Source organism: Rhinolophus ferrumequinum, chromosome 7 (assembly GCF_004115265.2).
Source record: "Rhinolophus ferrumequinum isolate MPI-CBG mRhiFer1 chromosome 7, mRhiFer1_v1.p, whole genome shotgun sequence".
In the NCBI taxonomy this organism is placed as follows: Eukaryota; Metazoa; Chordata; class Mammalia; order Chiroptera; family Rhinolophidae; genus Rhinolophus; species Rhinolophus ferrumequinum.
Window position 1 is genome coordinate 65,887,156 of NC_046290.1, and position 27,242 is coordinate 65,914,397.

The 27,242-nt window shown below is 31.6% G+C and overlaps 1 protein-coding gene across 1 annotated transcript in view; it reads right to left on the reverse strand.

Annotated features, from left to right (window-relative positions):
• Positions 1-8,538: 8,538 nt before the first annotated feature.
• Positions 8,539-27,242, reverse strand: part of CHD1 (chromodomain helicase DNA binding protein 1) — a 78,155-nt gene continuing 59,451 nt past the window's right edge. Inside the window, exons 25-36 of the mRNA XM_033110329.1 lie at positions 26,914-26,955; positions 25,641-25,771; positions 24,778-24,916; positions 24,404-24,554; positions 23,107-23,229; positions 22,162-22,287; positions 20,946-21,086; positions 17,032-17,210; positions 12,997-13,093; positions 11,925-11,976; positions 11,170-11,380; positions 8,539-10,074 (exon numbers count right to left, since the gene is read on the reverse strand). Of these exons, the coding sequence (XP_032966220.1) occupies positions 9,729-10,074; positions 11,170-11,380; positions 11,925-11,976; positions 12,997-13,093; positions 17,032-17,210; positions 20,946-21,086; positions 22,162-22,287; positions 23,107-23,229; positions 24,404-24,554; positions 24,778-24,916; positions 25,641-25,771; positions 26,914-26,955 (1,738 nt within the window). The 3' untranslated portion in view covers positions 8,539-9,728. The remainder of the gene's footprint in view (positions 10,075-11,169; positions 11,381-11,924; positions 11,977-12,996; positions 13,094-17,031; positions 17,211-20,945; positions 21,087-22,161; positions 22,288-23,106; positions 23,230-24,403; positions 24,555-24,777; positions 24,917-25,640; positions 25,772-26,913; positions 26,956-27,242) is intronic.

A 27,242-nucleotide genomic window follows, 5' to 3' on the forward strand; every position in this document is an offset into this window, starting at 1 on the left:
CATACAGAAAAATTAACTTGAAATGGAACCGTGTCCTACATATAAGAGCTAAAACTATAACTCTTCCAGAGGAAAAAACCACCCAATTACAAAATGGGCAAAAGATTTGATAGGTACTTCACATAAGACATATAAATGACCAAAAAACACATGAAAAGAGTTTAATATCATTAGTCATAAATAAAATGCAGATAAAGCCATAATGTGACTGCATTACACAACTATTATGGTAACTTTTAAAAAACTGACAATAGCCAGCACTGGCAAGAATGAAAAACAACTGGAAATTTCATATGTTGCAAAATAGTATGACTACTTTGGGCAACAGTTTGGCAGTTTTTTTTTCTTTTTTCTTTCTTTCTTTCTTTTTTTTTTTTTTTTTGATTAAAGTTTATTGGGGTAACAATGGGTAGTAAAGTTACATAGGTTTCAAGTGTACAATTCTGTAATACATCATCTGTATATCACATTTTGCGTTCACCACCCAGTCAGTTCTCCTTCCATCACCATCTATTTGATCCCGTTTCTTTAAAAACTCAGTAAGTATTTACTATACGACTCTGCAATTCTTTCCCAAAGTATTTACTCAAGAAAACAAAACATGCACAAAACAAATTGTAAAGGAATGTTCTTAGAAGTTTTATTCATATTAGCTAAAAACTGGAAACCAGTGAGTAGCATATCCACATAATGGAAAATCACACAGCAATAAAAAAGGAATGAATTATGGATATAGGCAACAACATGAACTAATCTCAGAAACACTATGTTGAGCAAAAGAAGTCAGACAAAAGAGTGCATACTGTATGATTTCAATAATTTACTTATTAAACAGTTAGATAAATCTAATTTGCAGTAATTTAAAGCAGATCAGTAAGTGGTTTCCTGGGCCACAGTTTAAGTATGAGGATTGTCTGTGAAGGGCACAATAAAGACTTCTGGGGTGATGGAAATAGTCTCCATCATAATTATGTTAGTGTAGGCACTTTTCAGATCTCACCAAACTGTACATGCAGAGTGCATGCAATTTATTGTATAGTAGAGTAAAAAAAAGAAATCCACCCATTTGAGAGTTTCCCTCTTAGGATGTAAATAACTAAGAGAACATTTCTCTTATCCGTTAACAAGAAAGATGGTTAATCTAAATAATAATCATTTTCCTTGAAACTGTTAGAGAGCAGAGGTCACCATGCAACCAAGAGAGCTGAATTCTAAAAAATGACAAGACTCTCCAAAAGCTGATATACATGAACCATATACTATATTTGACATAATATGACGTGAAGAGAGAGGGCACAAAGAAGGTAAGAATAAATCAGTTAAATTTTAATGAATTCTTAAAGGCTGAGTGTGGGCTGGTGCTGTAATTTGCAAATGCAGTGAAAACACAGGAGTGTTGCAGGAAAACTTAAATTTTCAAGGGAAACACAGTAATAATGCCCACTGGTAAAAACCAACTTAAGTACCAGCCTGAGATAATTCAGTTTCATCATTAGATTCCTTTACAACACAAAGCTATCTTTTGATGTTTGATAAAAAGCAAGTACTGTGAGAAAAACAGGTAATGAGGATGGCAGTCTCCAATCTGATTCCATGATTTAAGAAGTTGCACACATCACATGAATAAGTACTTATGGTTCTTTTACGAATAAAAAACAAATTATTATTTTTCTTTTAATTCTCAGAAAACTAATGTTAGAATGGAACTTCTTTAAGAAGATAAAGGTCACCTACAAAGAAACCTACAGCTAATACCATACTCAGTGGTGAAAGATTGAATTCTTACCTCCCCCCACCCCAGACAGGAATAAAGACACTCATTCTTATCAACATATTACATTAAGGCAAGAAGAAAAGGCAGAAAGATTGTGAAGATATAAATAAAACTTTTTTCATAGAAGATATGTTACGCTATGTAGAAAATCTCAAAGAATCTGGAACAAGCTATTAGAACTCAGTAAGTATAGCAAGGTCACAGAATAGCGGTCAAATCTAAATATCAGTGAACATTTAAAAATTGAAATTAAAAATAATTTATAATAGCAGGAAAATATGAACTACTAAGGGGTAAATATAACAATATATGTGCAAGATTCATTCAATGAAGAAAACCACAGCACACTGATGAGAGAAATTAAAGACCTAAATAATGGAGACATATGCTGTGGCCATAGACCAGAAGTTTCAATATTGTTAAACTGTCAATATTCTCCAAATTGATTATAGGTTCTGTATAATCTCAATCAAAATCTCAGCAGGATTTCTGGTAGGAATTGACAAGTTGATCCTAAAATGTATGTGGAAAAGCAAAGGAATTTAGAAGGCCCAAACAAATTTGAGAAATAACAAAATTTAGAACTCATATTACCCAATTTCATCTATCCATACTACTTAATTTAGTATAAAGTACAGTAATCAAGATAGTTTGCGTTGGCACAGGGACAGAAATATGAATTAATAGGACAGAATAGGGAGCCCAGAAACAAACCCACACATATAGACAACTGATTTTCAAAAAGGTGAAATAGAAACTCAGTGGAAAAGAATAGTCTTTTCTACCAATGCTGGAAAAATTAGATACACATATCCAAAAAACAAAAACAAAAACAAACCCACCCCCCACACACACAACTTTGATCTGTACTTCACACTATATACAAAAATCATCGACTTAAATTCAATTCCTAAAAATGTAATCCTTCTAGAAAAAAACATGAGAAAAATCTTTGTGACCTCAAGTAAGGCAAAGATTTCTACACACAAAAAAATGAACCGTAAGAGAAAAAAACGGATAAAGTGGAATTTATAAAAAATTTAAAAATTCTACTTTTCAAAAGACACTGTTAAGAAAATGAAAAGACAAGCCGTAGCCTCAGAGAAAATGTTTGCAGTTAATCTAATAGACTTGTATGAACAATTCTATTTTATAAAATGGGGGGAAAATTTAAGGTACTTTACCAGAGATAAGGATGTCAAACCAACACATGAAACGATGTTGACTATCAATAGTCATTAGGGAAATGCAAATTAAGTTACTACACACCTATCAGAATGGCTAAAATGGAAAAAACCTCCAATACAAAATGCACATGGATACAGGGTAATAAAAACTCTCATCTGTAGTTGGTGGGAAAGTAACATGGTATATCCACTTTGGGAAACAAGTTTGGTAGTTTTTATAAAGTAAAACTTTATTATACAATCTAGCAATCCAACTCCAAAGTACTTACCAAAGAAAAATTAAAATACGTCTACCCAGAGACCTGTACTTGAAATGTTTATAGTATCCTTATTCATAATAGCCAAAAGATTGGAAACTCAGTTGAATGGATAATCAAATTGTAGTATATCCAACAAGACTACTACTAAGAAATAAAAAGGAATGAACTAATAATAAATGCAAGAAAAAGATGAATCTCAAAAACATAATGCTAAGTAAAAGGCAGGCTCAAAATCCTAAATTCTGTATGATTCCGTTCATATAACCTTATGGAAAAAGTAAAACACTAGGGACAAATCAGTAGTTGCCATCAGATAGATTGGAAATATTTGGCATCTTAAGTACATTAGTGGTTGCATAACTGTAAAATATGTCGAAGTTCACTATACTGTGTACCTAAAGTGGATGAATTTACCTTTTATGTAAATATGACTTAAATTTTTTAAAATGGGAGAGTATTTTTTGCTATTTCACTTTAAAAACATTGGAGATGCAACATATTTCTCTTCCACTACAGCATCTTTACAAGTTGTCTTTTCTTCACTTGTAAATAGGAAGATAGTGTATCATGCTATCTAAAAACGTATTTTTTTACAAAAGATAAAATACAAACATTTTGTATTTTTCTATTACATACCACATCTCTGAATCTCTTCACAAAGTATACTTCCTAAGTAGCCATAAATTACAGAAACCAATTTTTCATTGATACGAAGTATAAATGTATTATCTATAACTGTAATTAATCTCTACTATTCAAGTCAATAAAATAAATATTAAAATCATATTACTTGGGGCCTTCCTCTGCCAATTTTAATTCCTAGACTTCGGTGTTTCTCTCTTTCTCAGGTACCTCAGGTGATTCTTACTAGTCAAGTTTAAAAACTAGAAGACAGTAAACAGACTCTACTAATAGTGATACTATTGATAAGGCATACAAAACTTTCCAATAACACTAACAAATCAGGTAACAACGGCAAGACAAAAAATTTGGTAATGCAGGCCATTTATGGGACATAGCATTCCTGGGAAAGATACCAAAATAATGAAAAAAAATGCAATTGGTATCAGCACTGTTTTAGTTAAGTGGGGATAAAGCTGTGAACAGAAACCAGTCCTTGCCCTAATGAAGCATACGTTTTAGTGAGGAAGCAGTCAGTGATGAATTAAAAAAATAAAGACAAGTATTGGTAAGTGCTAGAATAAAAAGCAACGTAAGAAATATAAAAATGACAGGGGTGTGAGTACTCCTAACCACTTTCGGCTTGGCACCACCTGATTGGAATCAACTTATGTTCAAATAAATTCTTAAAAATTTTAATATGCCTCAATTTATCTTTTAACAGTAGAAACCAAACTAGACTCTTGTTTCCCCCGCAACCCCCCAGGAGCAATGAACAACCAGGCAAAGGTAACTGCTGAGCCATTTGAGCTCGCTGCCTCTGGAGACGGTTGGTGGATAAATCCCTCTTGAATCCTGGATCCTAGCTCCACACTTTTGCATTATGAGTTTTCAGACTTTGAGCATTTCTTTTTCCAGACAGAAACTGGAAATGGGCTGTAGTCAGACTGGGTCCGGGGTCAGACTGAGTCCAACTTAAGCTGAACTGGGTCCTGTGTGAGGCTTCAGGTAAATAAAACCCTGTGTTATAGCTCAACAAGCAGGTTAACCTTATAAAAGATTATCTGTGATTACAGTGGCCACGGTGATGAACTTTTAACCTAGAACTGTTAATTAAACAAGAAGGCTATTAGACTAAGGTGGTTCAAATGTCATGGAGGCCCATGTAAGCAAACCAAAATCTGAGCCTGTAAATGCCTCAAGGTTACAACATCTATACACTAAGGACAACCAATCACAAATAGCTAACTAACTAGGCTTTTAAGTATAGCCAATCAATAATTTCCCTGCTTTGCTTAGACCTTTTCTCTATAAAAGTCTCTCCCTGGGCTTGTTGGTGGAGCACTCCTAATCACTTCTGGTTTGACATTGCCTAATTCTAATGGATTTCCCCCAAATAAACTCTTAAAATTAAAAAAAAATAAAATAGCGGCAAGATAGTAATTCGGAGAACTGAGATGACATTTGAGTGGGGACCTCAATTAAGTGAGGGAACGAGCTTTCTACAAATCAGGGATGAAAGCATTCTTGATGGAAGGAACAATACTAAGACCCAGAAGTGTTTTTTGGTGTATTCTAAGACCAATGGGAGTAGCATGAAGGAGGTGAGAAGTACCTGGGGGAAAGCATCATAGATTAGAGAGCTATGAACATGAGTCCAGTCACTTATCAAAGACTATGGAACATTGTAAGTTTTTTTTTTTTTTTTAAATGTCATTGGTGAGGAAGTGTTGAGTCTGGTTTTAAAATTTTAAGATTAGATGCCTATTAGATATCTAAATGGAGATGAGTTCAGGAGAGTGACTGAAGAGGAAGGTTTTCCAGAAATGGAAAAAAGAAAAATAGTAAAGCTGTTAAGACAGAAGACAGAAATCAAATGTCATATGAGCAATACCATAGAAATTCCAGAAAGTAAAAAAAGAATCGGGCAAAGGCACAACCTGAGCAGACACAGTACAGTGCAACTGCTTGAACACAAGGCAAAGATTTAAAAAGAAAAAAACAAGTAAAAATGCCAGTCCAATTGCACAGTTCATTCTACACATGGGAAATTTAATAGTTGTCTACATTAATGAAATTACAATGCAACCCACACTTCTGCCAGATATAAAGCATGTCATGAATGCAATCAATATCCTTAGCTCATTTAATAGAATCATTATGAGCTGTTTTTTTCTTTTCTGTTTACACCTCTTTAATGTTTAGATCAAGACTTAAATGTAGAGTGGGGCATGAAATTAAAAGCATTTCATTCATTTGGGATTTTGAACTACTAATCATGTTTTAATTTTTTTTTTTTTAAACTGAAGGACAAGGTGGCTAATGGTTTTTTAGGATAGAAAATCTGACACATGAAGCCCCATTGGAGAATTTGTATAGATCCTTAAAAAAATCTGAAAAGTATTTTTTAAAATTCTACTTTACCAAGGAATCTCACCTTTCATTCTTGGACATGGCTATCATTTCCTATCCCTAGGTTTTTATAAAGAATCCAAAGATTTTCTGTAATAAAATCAACATACTAGGTTCAAACAAACAAACAAAAAAGTAAAGCATAGTGTTCTACAAAATCACTATAGTTATTGCCAGGTGAAAATAGAATTTCAATGGAGCTGTTTTCTTTTAAATATTTTAAGTTACATACCTTAAGAATTTTAACACAGAATTTTTTATATTTTTGTCCCAAGATTTTTGTTGTTGCACTATTGCCTAGTGCCTCCCCTCAACATGCTCCACCCATTACAAATCTTGCATAAAGTGCTGCAATAATATGTAAGTTTTGTTTGTATTTTTAAATGGAGTCTTGAATTTAAGTAATCTGTTTGAGGTGGCTAGATTAATATACTTAAATATATCAATTCTGAGATATTTTAAATTATCTTGTTATTATTTGCTAAGAAATAAACTACTCAAAATTTTAATAAGCCACATTTACCAGTTCACACTTGAGTTTCACATGAAGCTGGAATAGAAAAAACAAAATCCCGTATTTAAAGATTAGTTGCTTTTCCATCCTTCTCCCTCAACCCCCCCAAAGCTATCATAATTATATAAAGCTATGGAAGTGACATATGGTCGAAAGGTTTTTCTAATCAGGAAGAGTAATGCAGTGTAAAGACAAGAATTATGCCATTTGCCCCTACTACATGTTCTTCATAAATCTCAGAAAATGAAATCTGTGTAAATCAGCATATAATACACACAGCCCTTTCATTAACTACAAAAACAGATTACAAAAGGAAAATTATCACATATGTAATCTATTACATTGTACACAATTAACGGGTCTGATTTTATTAAGCCACTCACTCGCAAATTAGTGAATGAATCATTCGCACTCGTTTTCCAGCTTTTTTCAGTCTGAAAATTATTTCTAACATATCCTAAAAAAAATATTATCTTTATAAGCAAACAGGCCATTGCTTTTAGTAAGAATCATTTATTGTATATTATTAAAGTGGAGGGTTAATTGGTACAGTACTATGCATAATCTCTCATCCTTGAAAAATTAAACACAAATGGATAAAAAAAGCAAAGCAGAATGAGCATGTAAGACAAAAATTAAGCATATTTTATAGAGAATGTTCTGTTATATATATGTACTTATGTTCTTCTCCATTGTGTCATAATAACTTTATGGCTTGTTCCTTTTCTATTTAATTGCTGACTTCTTACAAATAATGAACATATTTTCCATCAATTAATAAATGTTACATACAGTTTCCGATTTTTCATTCAACTCATTAGTTGACTGAAACATACAACTAAATGTAGCATTGTTAAAGTTAGAGCCCATTCCATTGTCTCAAAAAAATGTAATACTGTTCTTTATAATTTGCACAATAGGATATAATGCAAATATCCCAGCTAGAAAGTGATGAAATGCCAGCCCTGATCTGTTTTTTGTGTTAATTTTTTTGAGCATTACAATTTTTGTTGTTAAATGTTATCTTGTGGAATAAAATAATTATTCTAAATGTGAAAAAGCTTAAAAATTGTGTACAGGTACTAAATTATTTTATCATTTTTATACTTAACTATAAATTAGATATTCTAAAATTGAGTTATTCCTCATGTTATCTGATATACCAGGAAAAAACAGATCACCATTCTTCACGGTAACTACTGAAAGGAGGAATCACTGCTTAAAATAAAACAAATAAAAAAACGGAAAAAAAGCTTTGTTTTGTACCCAAAGTGTACATTTTAGACCTAATCGGATAAAAGGAAAATACTTTAAAAAAATACATCTATAAACAAATTTCTGTCGATTGCTCCCAAAGCTAAATCAATAGGGACACGTTTAATATTATTGAAACATTTCAATATATTTATCAGTTATGATTCAAATTTGTTATATTACAGCACACATCCAAGAATGTATGCTACATCAGTCAAAAATTCCCACTGAATATCATAACAAAATAAAAATCTGTGAATAAATATAAGGCATTCTAAAATAATATCTGCAGAAAACCAAAATGAGTCCAACAAAAATTTCTATGATCTAAATTTTACTTCATAGATTCATATAATCTTCAAAATAGATTTAGTTGTAGTGCTACACATTATTAACTATATTCAACTGCTTACCAAAATATCCTTTTGCTGGCAGCTAAATGTTACTACTTAAAAAAAAAAAAGTTAAGTGCTTGAGGGAATAAGAATGCAGCAGAAAATTACAGGAGCCCACATATCCTTTTTCTTAAATTTAATTTGTCATATATAAGGTTTTTATATACAATCAGTGTGCATTGTAACAGTTTATATTAAAAGTCAATCAAGTTTATCTAAAATGTTACCTGGCTGCATAGCACATTTGACATTATTGCCCACATGGAAAGGGAAAACAAATGGATTTACAATAACTTTTGGCTGTTTTGGATTCTGAAAAGTGTTCATACACCTACCCTTTTAAACCAAATGCATCTGAAAATGTTTCCAGAGCATGCAGTTTAGATTTGACATATTATCTCACCACTTTGTTACTACAAACACAATGACTAAAAAAGAAAAAAAGAGAAAGAAGTAACATGTATCTAATAAAATAGTCAATATAAAAAGAGGACTAATGGAATTAAGTGGCCCCTTTCCCCATTTTTTACATTCTAAACAATGATTCCATCAAGACAAATCATTAAAAAGTGTTATTACACTGATTTTTTTTTTTAAAAAATGATAAGAAGGCCTGAGTTGGTAGGGAAAGGAACAGTCAAAAAAAGCCTGAGAAGGGGAAGGAAGTAAGGAAAGCTCATTTAATCCATTTACAATAATTTACAGTCATTTTTTTGTGTGTATGTAAAAAGGCATAATAATAGATCACAAACAGGAAATTCCTGGCTATTTTACAGATATAAGTACAGAATTTAAATATTCAAGCTTGTGATGAAAAGCGGCAAGGTGGTCGCAGTGTACAATGTAAACAAGTAGCTTTGGAAAGTGAACAAAGTCCTTGAGTGTTTTTTCTTTATTAAGAAAAGAACTCTCTTTCATTCCTTCCTGAAACATGATCACAGGTCAGAGTAAAGTTCATATACAAACATAATTTAAATGGAGGTCAGTCTAAAATCACTGACTTAAAAAGTTTCATCCAGCCTATATGGAAGGGCAGTGTTGAGGTCCCTGTAATAGTAAACATTTTCCATTTCTTTAAAAAAGAAAAAAAAAGCACTACAATATTTGTAGTACAGTGCAGCATAACCCTTAAATATAAAAATATTTTCTCTTCTGTTGGGATAATAGACCTTGCATCCTGGAAAGAAGTAACAATACTGCTACTGATAGAAGATCTGTTTATATCTTTCAAGTCATGTAAGGCAATTACTGTGTTGGTTTATGATATATGGCTAAAAGAAAAGTCCAGAAAGACAAAAATAGCAGTTTTTGTTATGTTTTCCGACCACTCCAGGTATGCTCAGGTGTACTTTTGTGTTCAGCTGAGTGTTCAAATGGAGACCTGGAGCCATAAGGAGGCCTCTGATCTAGTGGTGATCTCGGCCCACTACTGGAAGCTCTGTGGTCCATTTGCCAATCTGAGTGATACCTATAATCCCTGGAAGATTTATGGTGTGTATATTCAGAACTTGACCGATGATCTGAATGAGAACGGTGATCAGAATGAGAACGATGATCAGAATGAGATCTATCTTTCAAACTTGCTTCCAAATTTGACCTGTGATCTCTACTCCTGTGATCATCCAGTTTTCTGTGTTTCTCTCTATCACTGTAATATCTAATAAAAAAGAAATTAGGAATTTTAGTTAATAGTGCAAATTAAATGTTTCCAAATAAAATGTAATTAAAAAATAAAACAAAAAGATTTTAAAGCATACTTTTAATTGTATAGAAGCTCAGTGCTTCATTATAAAACTTCGTAAAGTGAGCTTAAATCACTGGTAATATCTCTGCATGCCGTTGGAAAAACCACTTGATTCATAAAACTAAAGTGAACCATACAGAGCACCTGAGAGAGCATCTAATTTCACATGCCCATTTTATACTGTTTGTTACTTTTTATTTTATGCATCATTTGTATTAATGCATCTTAATTACCTGGAAGTTGGAATTAAGATAACTACAACTATCTAGAATACCCTTGAAATCAGGTCCTTTTTATGAGCCTGTAAACAGAAAAAAAAATAACCTCTAAAATGCAGTTTATGAAATAATTTGTAAAAGAGAATTTTAATTGGTTTAGTTATGCCTTTTAAAAGCTTTCCTTAGGTTTGATTAGTTATATAATAAGACTTAACACATGAGTCTTTATTGCAATGCTCCATACATAAATGTGGCAGTCTGCTAAAAAAATGAGTAATTATGACAGTTTAATGAAAAGACATCTCTAAAATGGTTGCCTTTTCAAATAAAATACATTGAACATAATTTAATGTTTTTTGGTTCATGAAAGGTCGTTCTTATAAACAATATAAATTAGTTCTATAAGCCTGTGAAGTTGTAAATATTTACTACTACAAATAACGCTTTTTCTTTTCATTTTGTGCCCTTTTCTAATTTTAAGAGCCATTCTACCACTGATGTGTTTATAATGTGACAGTGCTTCTCAGAGAGAAATTACGAAATGAGCACAAATGAAATACAAAGAAAGTCTAATTTATTTTTGATCTTTTATTCTTCTGCTTTTTATTTTGATTTTAGTAATCATCAACTAGTGAAAATATTCCTTTACTAATAAAGGAATAAAATGTATTCTGTTGTTGTTACATTCAGGTTGTTACTGTTTAAAGCCTTCAAAAAATAAAACCCCGAAACAATAATAAACAAATAGGACGTGAACAAGCAAAATTTCAAAACTGATTGTCAAGTTTACCTGCTGTCTTGCTTGTAGTGATCCCAATCACGATGATCTTTACCATTACTAAAAGAAGAATAGGGTCTTTTCCTAGAGTCACTCTTTTTGTAAGAATCTCCCTGATGTCGGTCTTTATGATGATCATGATACTGAGATAAGTGTCTATCAGATGAGTAACTGTCCCTGCTGCTATCATCGTGATTTGTATTCTCTTTTAATCTTTCCACATCTGTTAGATAAAAGAATCCAACTTTTGTTAATGACTTTAAAAACCACATGGTAAACAAAAGTAACTTTGCTCTTAGATTACAAGAACTCTTGTGTCAACTCCACCTAAACACAATCAGTTCCCAAATACAGGCAGTTAAAGCCTTTAGAAATGGTCTATAAAAGCAGTACTAAGGCTTACAAAAGGGTCACTTTATTCTGAAATGTGAAAAATCACAACTGAAAAATATAAGGCCCATTTCCTGCTCAGACAGACTATACTTTTGTGATTCTTATACAGAAAGGATGCATTATTGCATTATAGATTTATTTTATTTATCATTTTAACAATTATTCTACAATTTTTGGAAACTGGTAAAAGGCTGATTTACGGAAAAGTTAGTAATAAGCAAAAAAGGATTATTGAAGATAATAGATATAATAATGTGGGTATAATAATCTCGATATAATAATAATAATGTGGGTATGTGTTATCCAAAACAAACCCAAAAAAGGGAAACAATTTTAAAATTTACTTTCCAAAATAATTAGTAAGATTGACTTACCTGGATTTCTAATCACTTGAGCATTCAAGTTGCTGTTCTGGTCATTATTTTGCTAAAATAAATGTACATATGTAAGAATCTTTTAAGTGGCTTCAAATATTCTTACAAAACAGGAAAAAAAAACAAAAAATCTAAAAAGAAAATCTTGAGGCTGAAAGAAGTCCTTACATAAAATATTAGAATGTATAAATGTCGCATTTGCAGATATCTTTTTTGAAGTATAAAGTATTTATTTGTCCCATGACTTTTAAAAATAATCGATTTTGAAATAATTTTAGACTTAACAGAAAAGCTGCAAAAATAGTACTGGGAATTGCCATATGTCTTTCAGCCAGCTTCCTAATATTAGTAACTTCTATAACCATGATATAATGATCAAAACTAAGTAATTAACATTGATACAACACTATTAACTTGACTACAGACTGCATTCAGATTTCACGTTTTTCCTAAGGTCCTTTTTCTGTTCCAGGATCCAATCTGGAACTCCCTATTACACTTAGTTTTCATGTCTAACTTAGTTTCCTTCTACATGGGACCGCTTCTTAGTTTTTTCTTGTCTTCCATGATCTTGATGAAGAGTATTAGACAAGTATTGTGTAGAATATCTCTCAATTGGGGTCTGTCTGATATTTTCTCATAATCAGATTGAGGTTATGCATTTTGCCAAGAATTCCATAGAAGTGATGTACCTTTCTCAGTGCATCATATCAGGGGATTCAAAATGTCATGAACATGTCTTACTTATTACTAGTGATGTTACCCTTGATTGCTTGTTTACAATGATATCAGGCAGGTTTCTTTTCTAAAAAGTTATTATTTCTCTTTGTAATTAATAAACATCTTGGAGCAGAGACTTTTAGACTATGCCAATATTTTGTTTTCTGGTCCACTAATTTTAGCTTCCTTCACAGGATCTTACCTGTAAGTTTTTATTGTGGTGCTCTAATGGTAATTTTCTATTTCCTTCTTTCTATATTTACTAATTGAATTCTTATTAAGGAAGTTGTCTCAGTTTTAACTATGTAAATTAAAGGAAAAAATAAAGGAAAAACATGATGTGTTAATTTACCTGAGATTCCTGCCGTTTTTTAATAGCATGCTTATATAATTTATGTAATTTTCTTGCATCAAACTCAGTAAACTTAGATACAAAAATCCACAGGTTTCTAGAAGAAGAAAAGGCAAATTAAGCTGATGGAGGAAAATAGTTATTAGCTTTTTCATGGAACCCCTGCCCTCTAGACAGAAAAACACATACACACATACTTAGCCCTCTATGAAATAAAGTCTAAGGAGATTATTTCTAGTGTTTTAAAAAACTTTATAGATCGATAAAACTATAAATGAAACTAAATATTAAGTTTTGCTTCTCTTTCAAATCCCTTCATTTTATAATTTTGGAGTGAAACTGGTAGTCAATCCTAATTTGAAACCAAAGATATAAATTTACAAATCAGGAAGGAAATCAATGTGATTCTGATTAGATATGAAAGGAACAAGCTATGTTAGTAGTTTGAGTAAAGATGCTATCAGATAATGTGGATTTAGCTTGTGAAAGAAGGGTCCTAAATAATGCATTAAAAAGCAACTGTCATTTTATACTAGTGATGAAATCATCATTAGAAGAACATGACCAGACACTACAAATCAGGTACAACATGGTGTCTTCAGGCCTCGCTTCCCATCCCAAGATCAGCATCAGTAGGTTAATCAAAGTGCTCTTTCATAAGTTCAGATGCAGCCTACGAATAATACTTCTCAATACAGCTTCCTCAGCATCCATTCATAATCAGTGACACTGGAGTTGAAGTCTATTTGCCATCACTGAAATAGTAATGGCTTCACAAATTCACAATTTTTTCTTAAATGATTAGGTTTTTCAGTAGATATGTTAAAACATGATTTTGATGAAATTTTGCTTATATAATAAACAGGGTAGAGAAATTACTAATTAGCCAGTGACTGAGTTTAGCAAACTACCCAACATCAACATCTTTAATGAGTCAAGAAATAAATTTTAATGGATTTAAAAAATAAATAAATAAATCTGTGTATGAACAATGGCTTCCCAAAAGAAAGCCATCTTTCAGTGACATGGATGGAAAACAGAAGGTCCAAGAACAAAAATTCTTAGCTGGAAAGTAACTTTTTATTCTGTTTTAAGGGAGAAACGATATTACACAGAAACATTTATTAGGTTGGTGCAAAAGTAACTGTGGTTTAAAAGGTTAAAAATAATTGCAAAAACCGCAATTACTTTTGCACCAACCTAATAATTTGGGGGTTTCTTAATGGCTGAGACATATTTCTCTCAAATATCAAGCATCTATTGCTTATCACTACAAAGCATACATTAAGTTATAAAGCCCTGAATGAAGATACTATTGATACCCAGGTACTTTATACAGTTTTTGTATTTTCGAAACTCTTTTCTATTATTTAATTCCACAAATAACCTACCTTAATGTAGGTACAGTAAATACAAAAGTCAGTTTTCAAAATAAACAAGCACATGAGGTACTGAGGCTAAGTGACTTGCCTAAACTCATACACAGCTAAGTAAGGCTAGAAGATATGGCTCCTAATTATCTTCCCAAGATTAGTAATTCCTCGGCAGCCAGTTGGCTCAGTTGGTTAGAGCTTCAATCAACCAGACTGAAAACGACGACTTGACTTGGAGCTGACAGTTCAAATTTTGGAACCCATTAAGTCTATGACGTATGCATTAACTGCAAAATTATCCAAGCACATGTGCATACAGAGATGGATATCTGGAGATTTTTCTAGAAACATTTTTATCAGTGTTAAGTCAATTGTGGCTTTCTCAAGTGTTTTCTTCTCTTTCTTTGTTTTATTAATTATAAATTACCATTAATATTACCAATTTAGTTTGTGAAGGTTGTTTGCTTAACTGTAGCATATAGCGATACTTATTCAATATTTTGGCCTACAGTTTTACAAAAAAGAGACTGTAAAGAAATGCACTGCAACTTAAAAAGTAGCAATTCCCCTGATATTTAATGCACATATATGTGCATAATACTTTCAATATTTGCTTTTAGCAATACTTTATAATCTGTAAAATCAGGCTATTTAAATAAATTGCAGCATATTAAGATATCAAGACTAATATTAGAAAGGTATTTTAAACTAATGGGGCCTTCACAATACATATGCATAGATTATTTTTTTCCTCAATTTTTTTCCAAATCCTGAACATTTTCAGACATACATCAAAGATGAAAGAATTTTACAATGATCACCCATATACCTACTACCTAGATTCAATTATTAACATTTTACTATGTTTGCATTACATATAATTTTATACGTCCATCCCTGTCAATCTAATTTTTGTTTGATGGATTTCAAAGAAAAATACAGACATTAGGACATCTCCCTCTAAATACCTCAGAATGCATATCATTAACTCGTCAATACCTGTTTAGTTATTTCTTTTAAAATAAAATTTCCATACAATAAAATGCATAACTTTTAAGTTTACACTTGCTGAGTTTTACAAATTAATATACTGTATAAATGAAAAACTAATCAAGAAAGTTCGGTTTTGCCTCATCACAGTATTTAAGTTCTTTTACAAATGGAGAGTTTGAACAGACAATTGGGTAAGAAATGGTCCAAAAAATTAAGAAGCACTCTCTAGACTACATTATCCCATGTAATCAATTACCAATGAAGTGAAAGAATGAAGAAATAACTAATGCTTAGTCATGAAGGATAATTCTTTAAACAAATTCTAGAAAAGTTTGTTATTAGGTAGCAGTTGGGAAAATTATTCAATAACTTCAACACTTCAACACTAAGAATATAAAGTAAAATCTTTGTAACTGACATCTAATTTAATAAACCAAATCCTGTTATTATCCTATGTTTGACATTATATAAAACAGCTTATTCTAAAATTAAAATGACTGCAATGTTCATTGGATTCCATCAGCATATAAAATAGTTGAACATTTATTAAAGATAAATTAATGTATTTTAGTTTTTATTTTGTTACTACAACAAAAGGCTAAAAAGAATCAGCATATCTTTAAATTGTTAAGAATACTATGTCAGAGTAGTGGTCACCACAAGGCATAAATATGTATTATAGATACGACATTAACCTTGAAATAAAATTTAAAAACAAACTTAGTTGAGAAAATTAACTAAATGATACCTGACTGAACTGAATTCACAGTAGCTGAGAAAATTCATCTACCCTTTAAAGGAACTTACAGACTAAAGCATCTGCATTCTGTAGTTAACTCATAAGAGTAAAAGGTAAGAAACTAATAAACTTTTTGCTTATGATTAATTTCTTTGTAAAACATTTTTTCCCTAGAAAAATCTAGTCAGGAATTAGATTCTATTCCTAATTATATCACCTGCTGAACTGTGTAATCTTGGTCAAAACCCCAGAGTTGGGACTAGCACTGGCATTTACACAAACCTAAAAACGAGTGCCTCTTTAAAGTTCATGCCCTGGATACCTGCCCTTTGCCATATCCCAGTCCCAGCCCAACAAAGTAGTTTGTGTCTAGTAGTTTGGCTTAACAACTGGATCTAGTAATTATTAAGTGATTTGTATAATATAGTAGTTCAGAGCTACAATTTTAAGATTAACTGTGTTGCTGCTACTTCTAAAATAAAGGGGAAAATAGAATTCTGTATGTTACATTGCTTGAGAATATTAATTTTTATAAAGCTTTATACTCATACCGAAAAGATGAATTGCTAAGATTATGTAACAATAAATTTGTTTGGCACACCAATTTCTAAAGGTATTACTAAGAATAATTTGGTGAATTGTGAAGATTTAAAAAAATAAAATGCAATCTGAATTTTAATGAAACACCTCTATTTCTTATTTAAAGGCAGAGATGCCAACTGTGGTTTATCATGATGCTATAAGCAATCACTCATGAATAAAAAGCCTTAAAGTTAAAGGAAAAAAATGAAAACAATCATACACAGGTTACCCCTCTAAATATTATTGTTACCTAAACTTCAGAAGTAGAAAAATAAATTGAAATATAAAAGACTAACAGACGGTTACATAATCACTAATTTAATACTTCCTGAAAAGTATATCACTTACTTTCTCCACTGCTTGATTTGTTCAGGATTTGTATATTCTTTCAGACATTCCGTTATATGGTCTCCAATTTTTATTAAACATTGTCTAGTATGCTCCAGTTGTTCTCTTTCTGATAGGCCTTTCTCAGGCCTATCAAGTTGTTTCAAAGCTGCTTTGACAGGCCTCATTCTTTCTTTACACTTTAAAAACAGGAAAATAAGAACATAAATACATGGAATTCAGCAAAGATCTACTTCTTTCAATGATATTTACATGAGTAAATATAGCATTGTTTGATCCTAAAATAAGCATTAAATATCACCTCACAGCTCTTAAATATCAGGGATTTCCCACTCAGATTCTCTTTAGAAAGCACGGCTTTCCATTGTCATTTAAAATCAGTCTTTGTGTAAATAAAAGCTTTGGATTTTACTGTATAAAAAGGGTACTTTTTACACTGTAGCACACCATGCTAAACAGTCTTGAACACAGACTATTAAAAGATAATAAAATATTTCAGAGTATAACTTAATATCCTATATTCATTATAATATAGAATAAAATATAAAAAATAAGGATCTTTATATAATAAAATATACTGGCAAAGCTATTAAAATAAAAATAGCTACAAGGATAAACTGTCTATTTTTCTAAACCTTTGGGACAAAACAAATTGATGAATTCTGTTACTATTCTACTTTGGTGGGCAGAGTTGGGGGTGGCTGATAGAAACCAACCTTTTCCTTGGCCTACATATTACTGGCATGATAAGAAAAGGATGACATACCAAAAATTGTATTATTAAGCTAAAGTCCAATTTGCATAATAAAAACTATAACCTATAACAAAACCAGAATAAAAATATTACTAAAAAGGCAAATTACAGAAAATAAATAAATCCAGCATGGCTGGAACCAAGTGAGTAAGAAAAGTAGCAGGAGATGATGGGGAGTAAACTAGATGCTACGTTTTCAAGGCTATTGTTATCAATCTGTTATCCTCAATAAGAGTGAAAGCCATTCAGAGTTTTAAGCAGAGAAGTAATATAGGGCGACTTTATTCTCCCTGTAACAGTCATTATCACTCTTGTTGCTGTGTGGAGTACAAACCGAGGAATAAAAGAGTATAGGGTAAAATGGGAAGGGTTGAAGCAATGAGATCAACTATAAAGCTATGGAAATAATCCAGGAAACAGATAGCTGGGGCTTAAATCAGTGTGGTAGAACTAATATGATTTGCTCATTGACTGAATGTGGGTGGAGGAAAAAGAGGAATTGATGACTAAAATCTATGCTAAAGCCAATGCCTGGAGATGGGATCTGGAACAATGATAACTAATATCTGGAAAGAATTTATTAGGTACCAGAGTCTATGCATGGCTTTAAAAATGCACTGCATTTGATTCTGACAATAGATCTTCGCAATACTATTTACTCTATTTTATAGAAAAAATTAAAGCTTAAAATAAAATGACATCTATCAAACCCAGGTCTGATCCCAAACTCTGTACTCTTTCTTACCTGCTTAATTATACTGATATTTAGAAATATCAAATCTATGAAACATTAAGGAAAATCAAAAGGTGTCAAGTGAGGCAAAGATGTCAATGGAAAGCAAGATGGAGAAAAGGCCACTGAACTCAATCAGAGCTATTCCTAAATAAAATTTAAGTTGACCGTTGAACAACGCACGGGTTAGACTAACACCCAATGCCCGAGTATAACTTAGGTCAGCTCTCCAGATCCATGGATTCCCAACCACCAACTGACTGTTGAATAACTTGGGCTTGAACCACATGGGTCAATTGGAAAAAATCCACCTGTAAGTGGACCCGAGCAGTTTAAATCCACGTTGTTCAAGGGTCAACTATATAGCAATAAAATCCTAATTATGTAAGGTAAGAAAGTCTGGCGCCAGAGTCCGTATTTAAAACTATTCCATCTTCCTCTCCATAATACAAAAGGTTTCAAGATCACTTATGAAGGTTAATGGAGAAGAAATTCACTGGGCAAAACAGATAATTTTCCATTTCAGCAGTTACATGAACAAGTCAGAAGACTAAGGAGGAAATGTGGGCAAAGCAAAGAGGCCAGAGGTGCAATCACCTAACTCAGTAATAGAGCAGGCACAGTAGAGGAAGCCGTTCAAAGGAATTCAATGCTTTCACCTCAGTAAAGCAAACACATGCCATCACTACCGCCGCATCCCCCACTCCCAATATAGAGGGTGTTAAAAAAAATACCAATAGAAAATGGATAGAGAGGCTTGATGAACATATAGCTCACAAATAGCACCTTAAAAAGGTGCTTAGGAATCCCAGAATGTGAACCTGGAGAACAGATAAAAATAAAAGTCCAGAGATAAGGTATATATTCAAGGAAATAAGATGACAGAGGGGAGCAGGAGTGACTTACTTTGAATGTTCCCAATATTCTCAGGGTTTGGAGGGATGTCAATAGCCAAAAGTGAGGAAGAAAAGAAAACTGTGGCAGGAGCCATTAAATTTAAAGAGCATGAAAAATATCTCAAGTTATATTAGGGCATGTCATTGATTAAGTAGGAAATGAATAAATGGGTTCATTAGTCAACACTCTCTAGCCAGGGTACAAAAGAGAGGAGAAAATGGCACAAGAAGGTGAGCTGGGGATCTAGGATGGCATAATAGAGGTCAAACACAAATGTAATTTCAGAAGATGATAATTTCTATTTTTCAAGTATAGCATTTGATTAATATCAGTGATAACACTGACTTAAGATTATATCTAACAAGTGATGGGAGTATGTTAAGAGCTCCAAATAGTGTAAAAGATTACAATTCTAGAAATCCCTGAAGATGATTTTTATGTGAATATATATTTACATATATTTGTGCATACATATGTTTATGTAATAGACTATAAAATTTCCCTACAGTAACTAATTGTAATTGTATATTTCCTATTCAATTCTGATAATTCATACCTGTCTCATATCATTCAATCTTCTTCTTTAAAATTATTACTCTTCCCTGATTTTGTGGGACTTTTTTTTGGTCATCTACCAAACTAGTGGTATGTCTGAATTCAATAACAATATCCAACACAACCACTACAAATGTTTTGAGTAGAGCACTGTTCTGTAAACTTTTACATGTATCAACTCATTTAATCCTCATACTTTCCAATAGCAGCACTTGGGCTCCAGAGCCAGTATATTCAAAATACTGCTTTCCCACACTGCAACCTCACTAAAAAGTTTTCCTCAAAATTTGCATTACAATTAATTTCACAGTTGAGACCACTCTGGGTTCCTGACTACATCCAGTAACTAAACCCTTTGGAAAAAGGACAAGATAGATTTTCCCTTACTTTGATGAAAAGCACAGTAGCATGTAAAACCAATATATTTTAGACCAGTGTTACTCGAAGTGTGGTGTATGAACCTGCACTAGTCCACAAGGGTAAGTACAGAAAATTTAGAAACTTTTATCAACCTGACAGTTCAATTTTATGTCTACTGAATGTAGTAATAAAACAACAGGGTTATATTTTTAATGTATTTTTAAAAGTTTTACTCTGTTTTTATTATATTTTCTAAAAGTACTGGTCTGTACAAGACTAGAAAATAAGCTAGTCCTTCACTATAGGTAAGAAGCACTGTTATATAGATAATAGGTTCAAAAATTCAAAGGTTTAAAAATCTACAAGCAGAGGGAAAATAGTTCACTCTAAGTAGTCCCTAAATGCCTCTCCTTGAAGTCTTTATTAAGAAGTTTTTCCAAGTTGATTTTAAATTTAAGATACCTTTCAAAATTGAAATACATTGTTTTTATCAATCTGAACTGCAGTACTATCAAATTCAAATACATTTCTAAATTAAAAGCTCCAAAAGATGAAACTGCAATTTAAATGTTGTACGAATTATTACTAATAACCAGAAACTCTTTAACTACTTACAATGCTGAATGTCTTCTGATCCAGCTCTTCAGATTCTTCAGATATGGGAACTGGTTCACCACTTGCAGTGATATGAACTGGAGCATCTGACACTGAAGATTTCTTGGCTCTTTCCTTGCTATCAGACTTAGATTCGCTTAACTGAAGAAAAAGAGAAAATAAAAACAAAATCCAACAAAGCAAAGACAAACTGATTAACACTTCCAGAAAGTAATTACTCTTATTATATCCTATAATTGTTTATTTTACATTTAATATTCTTGTCTATTTTATCTTTCTCCAATTTTATTTGGGGAAACCAAAAATAAAGTTACTCTATAATGTTACCCAATAGGGAAGTAATTTTAAAAAGGATTCGAACCTATTTTTCTCATCTACTAGATACCCACATGCATTTTTTAAGAACTCAGTTATTGAGGCTAATTTGGGCTGGTAGGCAATTTATTTTCCTAAAATATAAATAAGCTGATTGTGTAACTTTCTAAAATTTACATTATGATTTGCATCCCTTTTCTTCCTTGATGCCTTTTTCTTTCTGCATAGCTTCTTTTACTTTGTTTTCTATTTTTTCTTTAAAATCTTTTTCCTTTATATCTTACTTATCCTCTTTTTCTTTTATCTCCCTTTTAAGTTCTCTTTTATTTTCCTTTACTTTTGCTTCCCTCTTTTCTTCTGGTTCCTTCTTTATACAAACATCTGGCTCAGGTTTTTCTTCACTGTCTCTTTCTGTTTTAATTTTTTTATATGGATGTTTCACAGAAGTGATCTCATCCTGGAAAGTGTAAGTATGGCCAATGTATTACTAACCAAATCTTAACAAAGATTAATTTCTTTGCATGATTATGGATTGCATGTACGTGGATTCTGAAAGAAATAACCCAGAATCCAATTAATAATGGTACATGCAGTGTTTACCTTCTTATATAAAATAAGAGAAGCCAGTCCCATTCAAAATTCATAATAAAATTAAAGGAGACAGAACTTCATTTAAATGGCAAATGTTTGAAAAGGAAGGACCTTAGCTCTATCCCTCTAGTGATATATAATATTCTATTGGATGGGTAGAATACTGTTCTGTAAATGAGACTACATACTGAACTATAAAAAAGAATTTCGTTACCTCAAAGTAAAATTTCAGGCCTTAGTTCAAATTTCAAATGTAAAGAATACCAAAACATGCCATGTTCCTGTTTGCTTTTCTAAAATACATTCTTACCTTATCATCTTCATCGGACTTTTCTGAGGGCAGGGGAGAAGAATCACTCTTTATCTCCTCTTTCACTTTTATAGACTTCATTGCTTTATTCTTCTTAGCTCTTGCTTTTCTCCTCTTTGAACCTCCCTAAAAGTAATTATTTTTATTCTAATCAACTCTATAGATTCCATTTTAATAAACTTCTTAAACATTAAATCTAAAAAGTTAAAAGAACACATATTCCTAGCCAATCCATAGCCTGTTTCTAATGAACTGCACCAACCTTAGAAAGCCAACGAGTCATATAAACTTAATGAATTAAGTATGTATTAATATGAATAATAAATACTAACCAACAATTATTTTTTTCTTTTAAAAAAAGAATTAGAAGCAAAAGTGGAGAGAAACAGAAAGGGTTTTTTTTACCATCCTAAGTTATTATCTTCAACTAAATTCAATGCTATTGAAAATAGCATTAAGAATTACTTTTAGTGGTACATAGGTAGTTATGACATTGTGGTCACAGGTAGACTTTTAAAGGTTGCTGTAGTTTCCAATCACCTCTTCTTTTTTAGTGTCTTCTTCCTACACAGTTTTTGGAGCCCCCTCATAAACAAGCTCAGTGATCTTTAATACTGTCCCGTAAGCTCTCCAATGTCTCCAAATAAAACAGTAATGAAGGCCTGACCTCTCAATAAGTACACCACTTGAACAGTCTGCCCTCACTGCCTCTCCAAATACTAGGAAAAAAACAAAAAACACCTAATCCCACTTCTGAAAGATCACTGACTCATCAGTGTTAACATGAATGCTGAGATAATTTAGGCAAAATATTACCATATTTAAATAATGTTACTAAATTACAGGAAAGTAATTTAGTTAACTACAGATGTCTCGGGTAATCAATAAACTAGACTTGTCTTACTGAAAAGTAAACTACTCTTATGCATTTGAATTTTAACTTACTGCACCAGAAAGTCTCTGAGCTTCTTTTCTTGCAAGATCTTTACTAAGTAATTTGATGAGGTAGTCTGCACGTGTCTGCAATTGTTTTGCTTGTGGTTTTTTATCAGGATCATCTGGAAGAATCTGAAAAGCAATTAATTCTTTCAGGTTGTCTTAAATAAATGAAAAATTTATAAGTTAAAAACTGCTTATCCATTTTTAAAACCATGTATAATTCACTAACAAGTCATAATTCTTTAAATTTGTAGGAATAAACATCTTAGAATGCAAAGTGTGTATTTTTTTAAACTTTTATTTATTTTAAATGTGTTTTTCCAGGACCCATCAGCTCCAAGTCAAGTAGTTGTTTCAATCTATTGTAAAAGGTGCAGCTCACAGTGGCCCATGTGGAGATTGAACCAGCAACCTTGTTGTTAAGAGCACCACGCTAACCAACTGAGCTAACCAGCAGCCCCCCAAAATACATATTTTTATACCTATGCCACAGCCAAAGATTTAGTTTCCCTGGGAATGAATTCTAAATAAACACAAGGGAAAAAAATCCTCCATTCAAAATGAGAACATAGTGTGAGGTTAGAAATTTCTTCCCAAGATACAATAGTGTATTTAGCATCCAGTGTTATTAAACATTACTGATATTCTTAAGATTTCCTCTCTCTGAATAACAGTATATTAGCTATAAAGTATACAAAAATTCCTAAAATGCAAAGTATCATCTATCTAGAAGATGACCCAAAGCATGCACTGTCAGGAACCTTTTACAGTGAGAATCTAAACAATTTAAGTTTTGCTTCATAGTAGCAAATGACAAAATACCAATATCTGATGGTTCCCATTTGTCCTTGATGAAGTAAAATATAAAAATGTAACTTAAATGATAAGAATAAGGCAATGCTTCCAGTGTTTTCCATTCTAGGCAAAAAAATTATTTTAGCTAATATGGTAGCATCAAATCACCCAAAATCCTAAACATGGATATTAAAAAAAAATTATGCAAGATTTCAGAATCCCTTTTTGCAACTGAATAATGCAGTTAAATGATAAAATGAGAGGTTTACTTTTAACCTAAAGAAAACTATACCTGTGTCTTAGTAACAAAAATATAATTTCAGATATAAAGCAAAATCTCAAGAGATCATTGAAATTCAATCCCTTCATGAAAACCAGATTCTAAAGGTCACACAGCTAGCTAGAGTCTTGGATTCCTGACTCTAGTTGAGTTTATTTCTAACATCGTTTAAAAACAAAAATTAAATTCTACATTAATGATCAATAGAATCAAGGAATATTTAAGTACCTTGTGTGTTAGGCTCAGGTCAGGATCCATTTTAATCATTTCCCAGCTTCCATATCCATATTCATAGATACCAATTAACAAATTGGAATCATCTTCTTTGCCCCAGTCTATATCAAAATGAGCTGCCTTTGTGTGGCATGGGATAGTATACCTAGCATTAAAGTTAACAAAGTCAAGTTTATAATAGCTTTATTAAAAATTTTGAAAAACATATTTGAGCCATTAGAAATTAAAATACTGTGCTTTATTTTATATTTAAGAACACTGAATCAAAACATTTTTCCTATGACGTGAAAAATATTTTTAACCTACATTCACATCCAAGTTATTGAGTAACAGTGAATAATTTACAATGGAAAAAATAAACAACTCACTGCTTTCTTTCTTCTGGATCTGACGGAATGGATTTGTGCAATGGTATTAATTCTTCTTCATGGGAGATGACTAGCTTGGCATTCACCTGTACTCCTGATATTCGGAATGTTGGACCCTTGACTTTTCCAAGTCTACCACCTTAATTTTTTTAAAAAGAGTATAAAAAAGTATAAAATATATAATTCTACAAAATAAAAAAGCAACATATGGTATTACCTATATTAATAAGTATTACTTATTTACCTGTATTAATAAGTATTACATACTTTTATTATTAAGGGGGACTTACTGGCAAACCTTAAATTTTACTATAAGATTTTTCAGTACAAATTAGTGATTATAATGTAGGAGATGTGGATTCATAAAAAAGTATTTACATATTTATTTTATCAATTGCACAAAATACATCAATCTATTAATTACGGTCAGCTTCTAAATAAGAGTTCTTGTGTGATTTTCCCCCAGTATATCTGATTACTAACTCTTATCTAAATATTTTTATTTAGGTAGATGAATTGCAAAATAACCACAATCAAGGAACTATGACCAGAATCAGTATCACATGTGCATCCTTACAATATTTTTTCCCAGTCACCTATGCTAAAAATATAGTATAACTAACAGTAATTTCTGATGTTAACTCCCAGCCAGAATTATTCCAGGCAGATAGAATCTACTGCCTTCATTAATACAATTCTGTGACCATTTCCTATTACCCAGGAATGGCCTTGCTCTGTTTTATAAGCGATCTTTTAAGATTGATGAATAGATAGCTTAAGATATATTATCTATGTAACTCACTAAAAGCATACTTTGAAACTTCTATTTATCTCTCTTTAAATCACTCTCATTTTAAGATTACCTGTCCGTTCTGTTCCTGAAGAATTATCCTTTAACGCTTTAATGCAACCATTATGTACCAATTCTCCTAGTCGTCTGAGGTCTGTCTCTGACTTATCAACTAATTCAGCATCTCGAGCAATTGCATCTAATCTGTAATAAAATAATACAATTTTCAGGTAAATATGCAAAATAAAGTGGTGCCACTTAAGAGAGACTCAGTTTCACTTTATCTCAAGTTCTACAAATCACACTACTGCATGCCCTACAAATTCTACTTCACTCAACTGGCACAAGGTATGTAAAAACTGGGAAGATTTAGCAGGGAAAATTCATTTATATATTCAAGGATAATAAAGTTAACCGATTCATTACAAAGCAAATGGTATGCTCCGAATTTGAAGATTATATAATATTGTATAAAAGCTTTTCATAACTGATCAGCTCTTAAGTTCAAAAGAAAGTGGTTAAGCATTATGATAATTATAAATACAAAAGATGCAAGAGTAAAATTCCATACTTTTTATTACTATGCACTGAGTCGATAACACAATTATTAATGTTCAAAATGTTTTTTCCATCATATACAAGTAAAATAATTATGTAAGTTTTTCATTGTATTACATGCAAGTCATCTCAAATTAAAATAGTTGAGGGAGTTTTAGAGATTAAAGAAACAAATCAATTTGAGTCTTTATCACTATCTAGACAGTGGGTTTGCCACAACAAAGGACAAAGAATATCCAAATCACCAACAATTACTGAGGTTAACAAATAACTTAAAAAAACAAACAAACAAAAAAAAAAACCTGTCATGACAAGTTGAATTTTAATATAGTTTGTGTAAAAAGGAGCTGTAATTAGGCTAACTTAAGAAAATTTCCCTGATAAGGGAAAACAGAATTGCCCGTTAGCAATTCAACTTCTCTAAGGATGAATCTGCTAATTTATAAGTTTGTGACTAAAAAAAAAAAAAAAAAAAAAAAAAAATATATATATATATACATATGATAAAGCATTTGAAAAATACAATTATAAAAATGCAAAGTATTTTACAAATATATGTATTTTATAGAAGACTCCCTTTGCAGATAAAAATTTAAAGAGTAGAAAGAATTAAGGGTAGTAACAAAATCATTAAAAATATACTTGAATTTTTCTTTCTGCAGATTTACTTTGTAAATGCCTGTTTAAAGCAAATTTAACAAAGTAGCTAAACTGAATATTAGTACAGACCAATAAAGCTGACAAGCATGTAACGCATGCTACAATTCTATGAGAATAGATGTATTTACCTTTCCAGAGGGCCACCAAATTTCTTGTAACTCTTGATAAACCTAACAGAAAATAATTGTTTGGTTTAAATGTGCGCTCCACTATCCATTAAAAAATAGATATATTTATAAATAAAAAATAAGAAAATACTTGTTAGTGCAAAAATTAATTCAAAGGAACGTTTACTAACAAAAAAATGAATAAACTATGCTAGAAACCAAAATGTTAAAACATTAAAACATACCAAGTAAGACAAGACATATTTTAACACCCAGGATGATGTTTAGAAGGCAATATAAATAAAACAATAGAAGCTAAATTTTATTTTAGAAATTACTTTATTATTTTA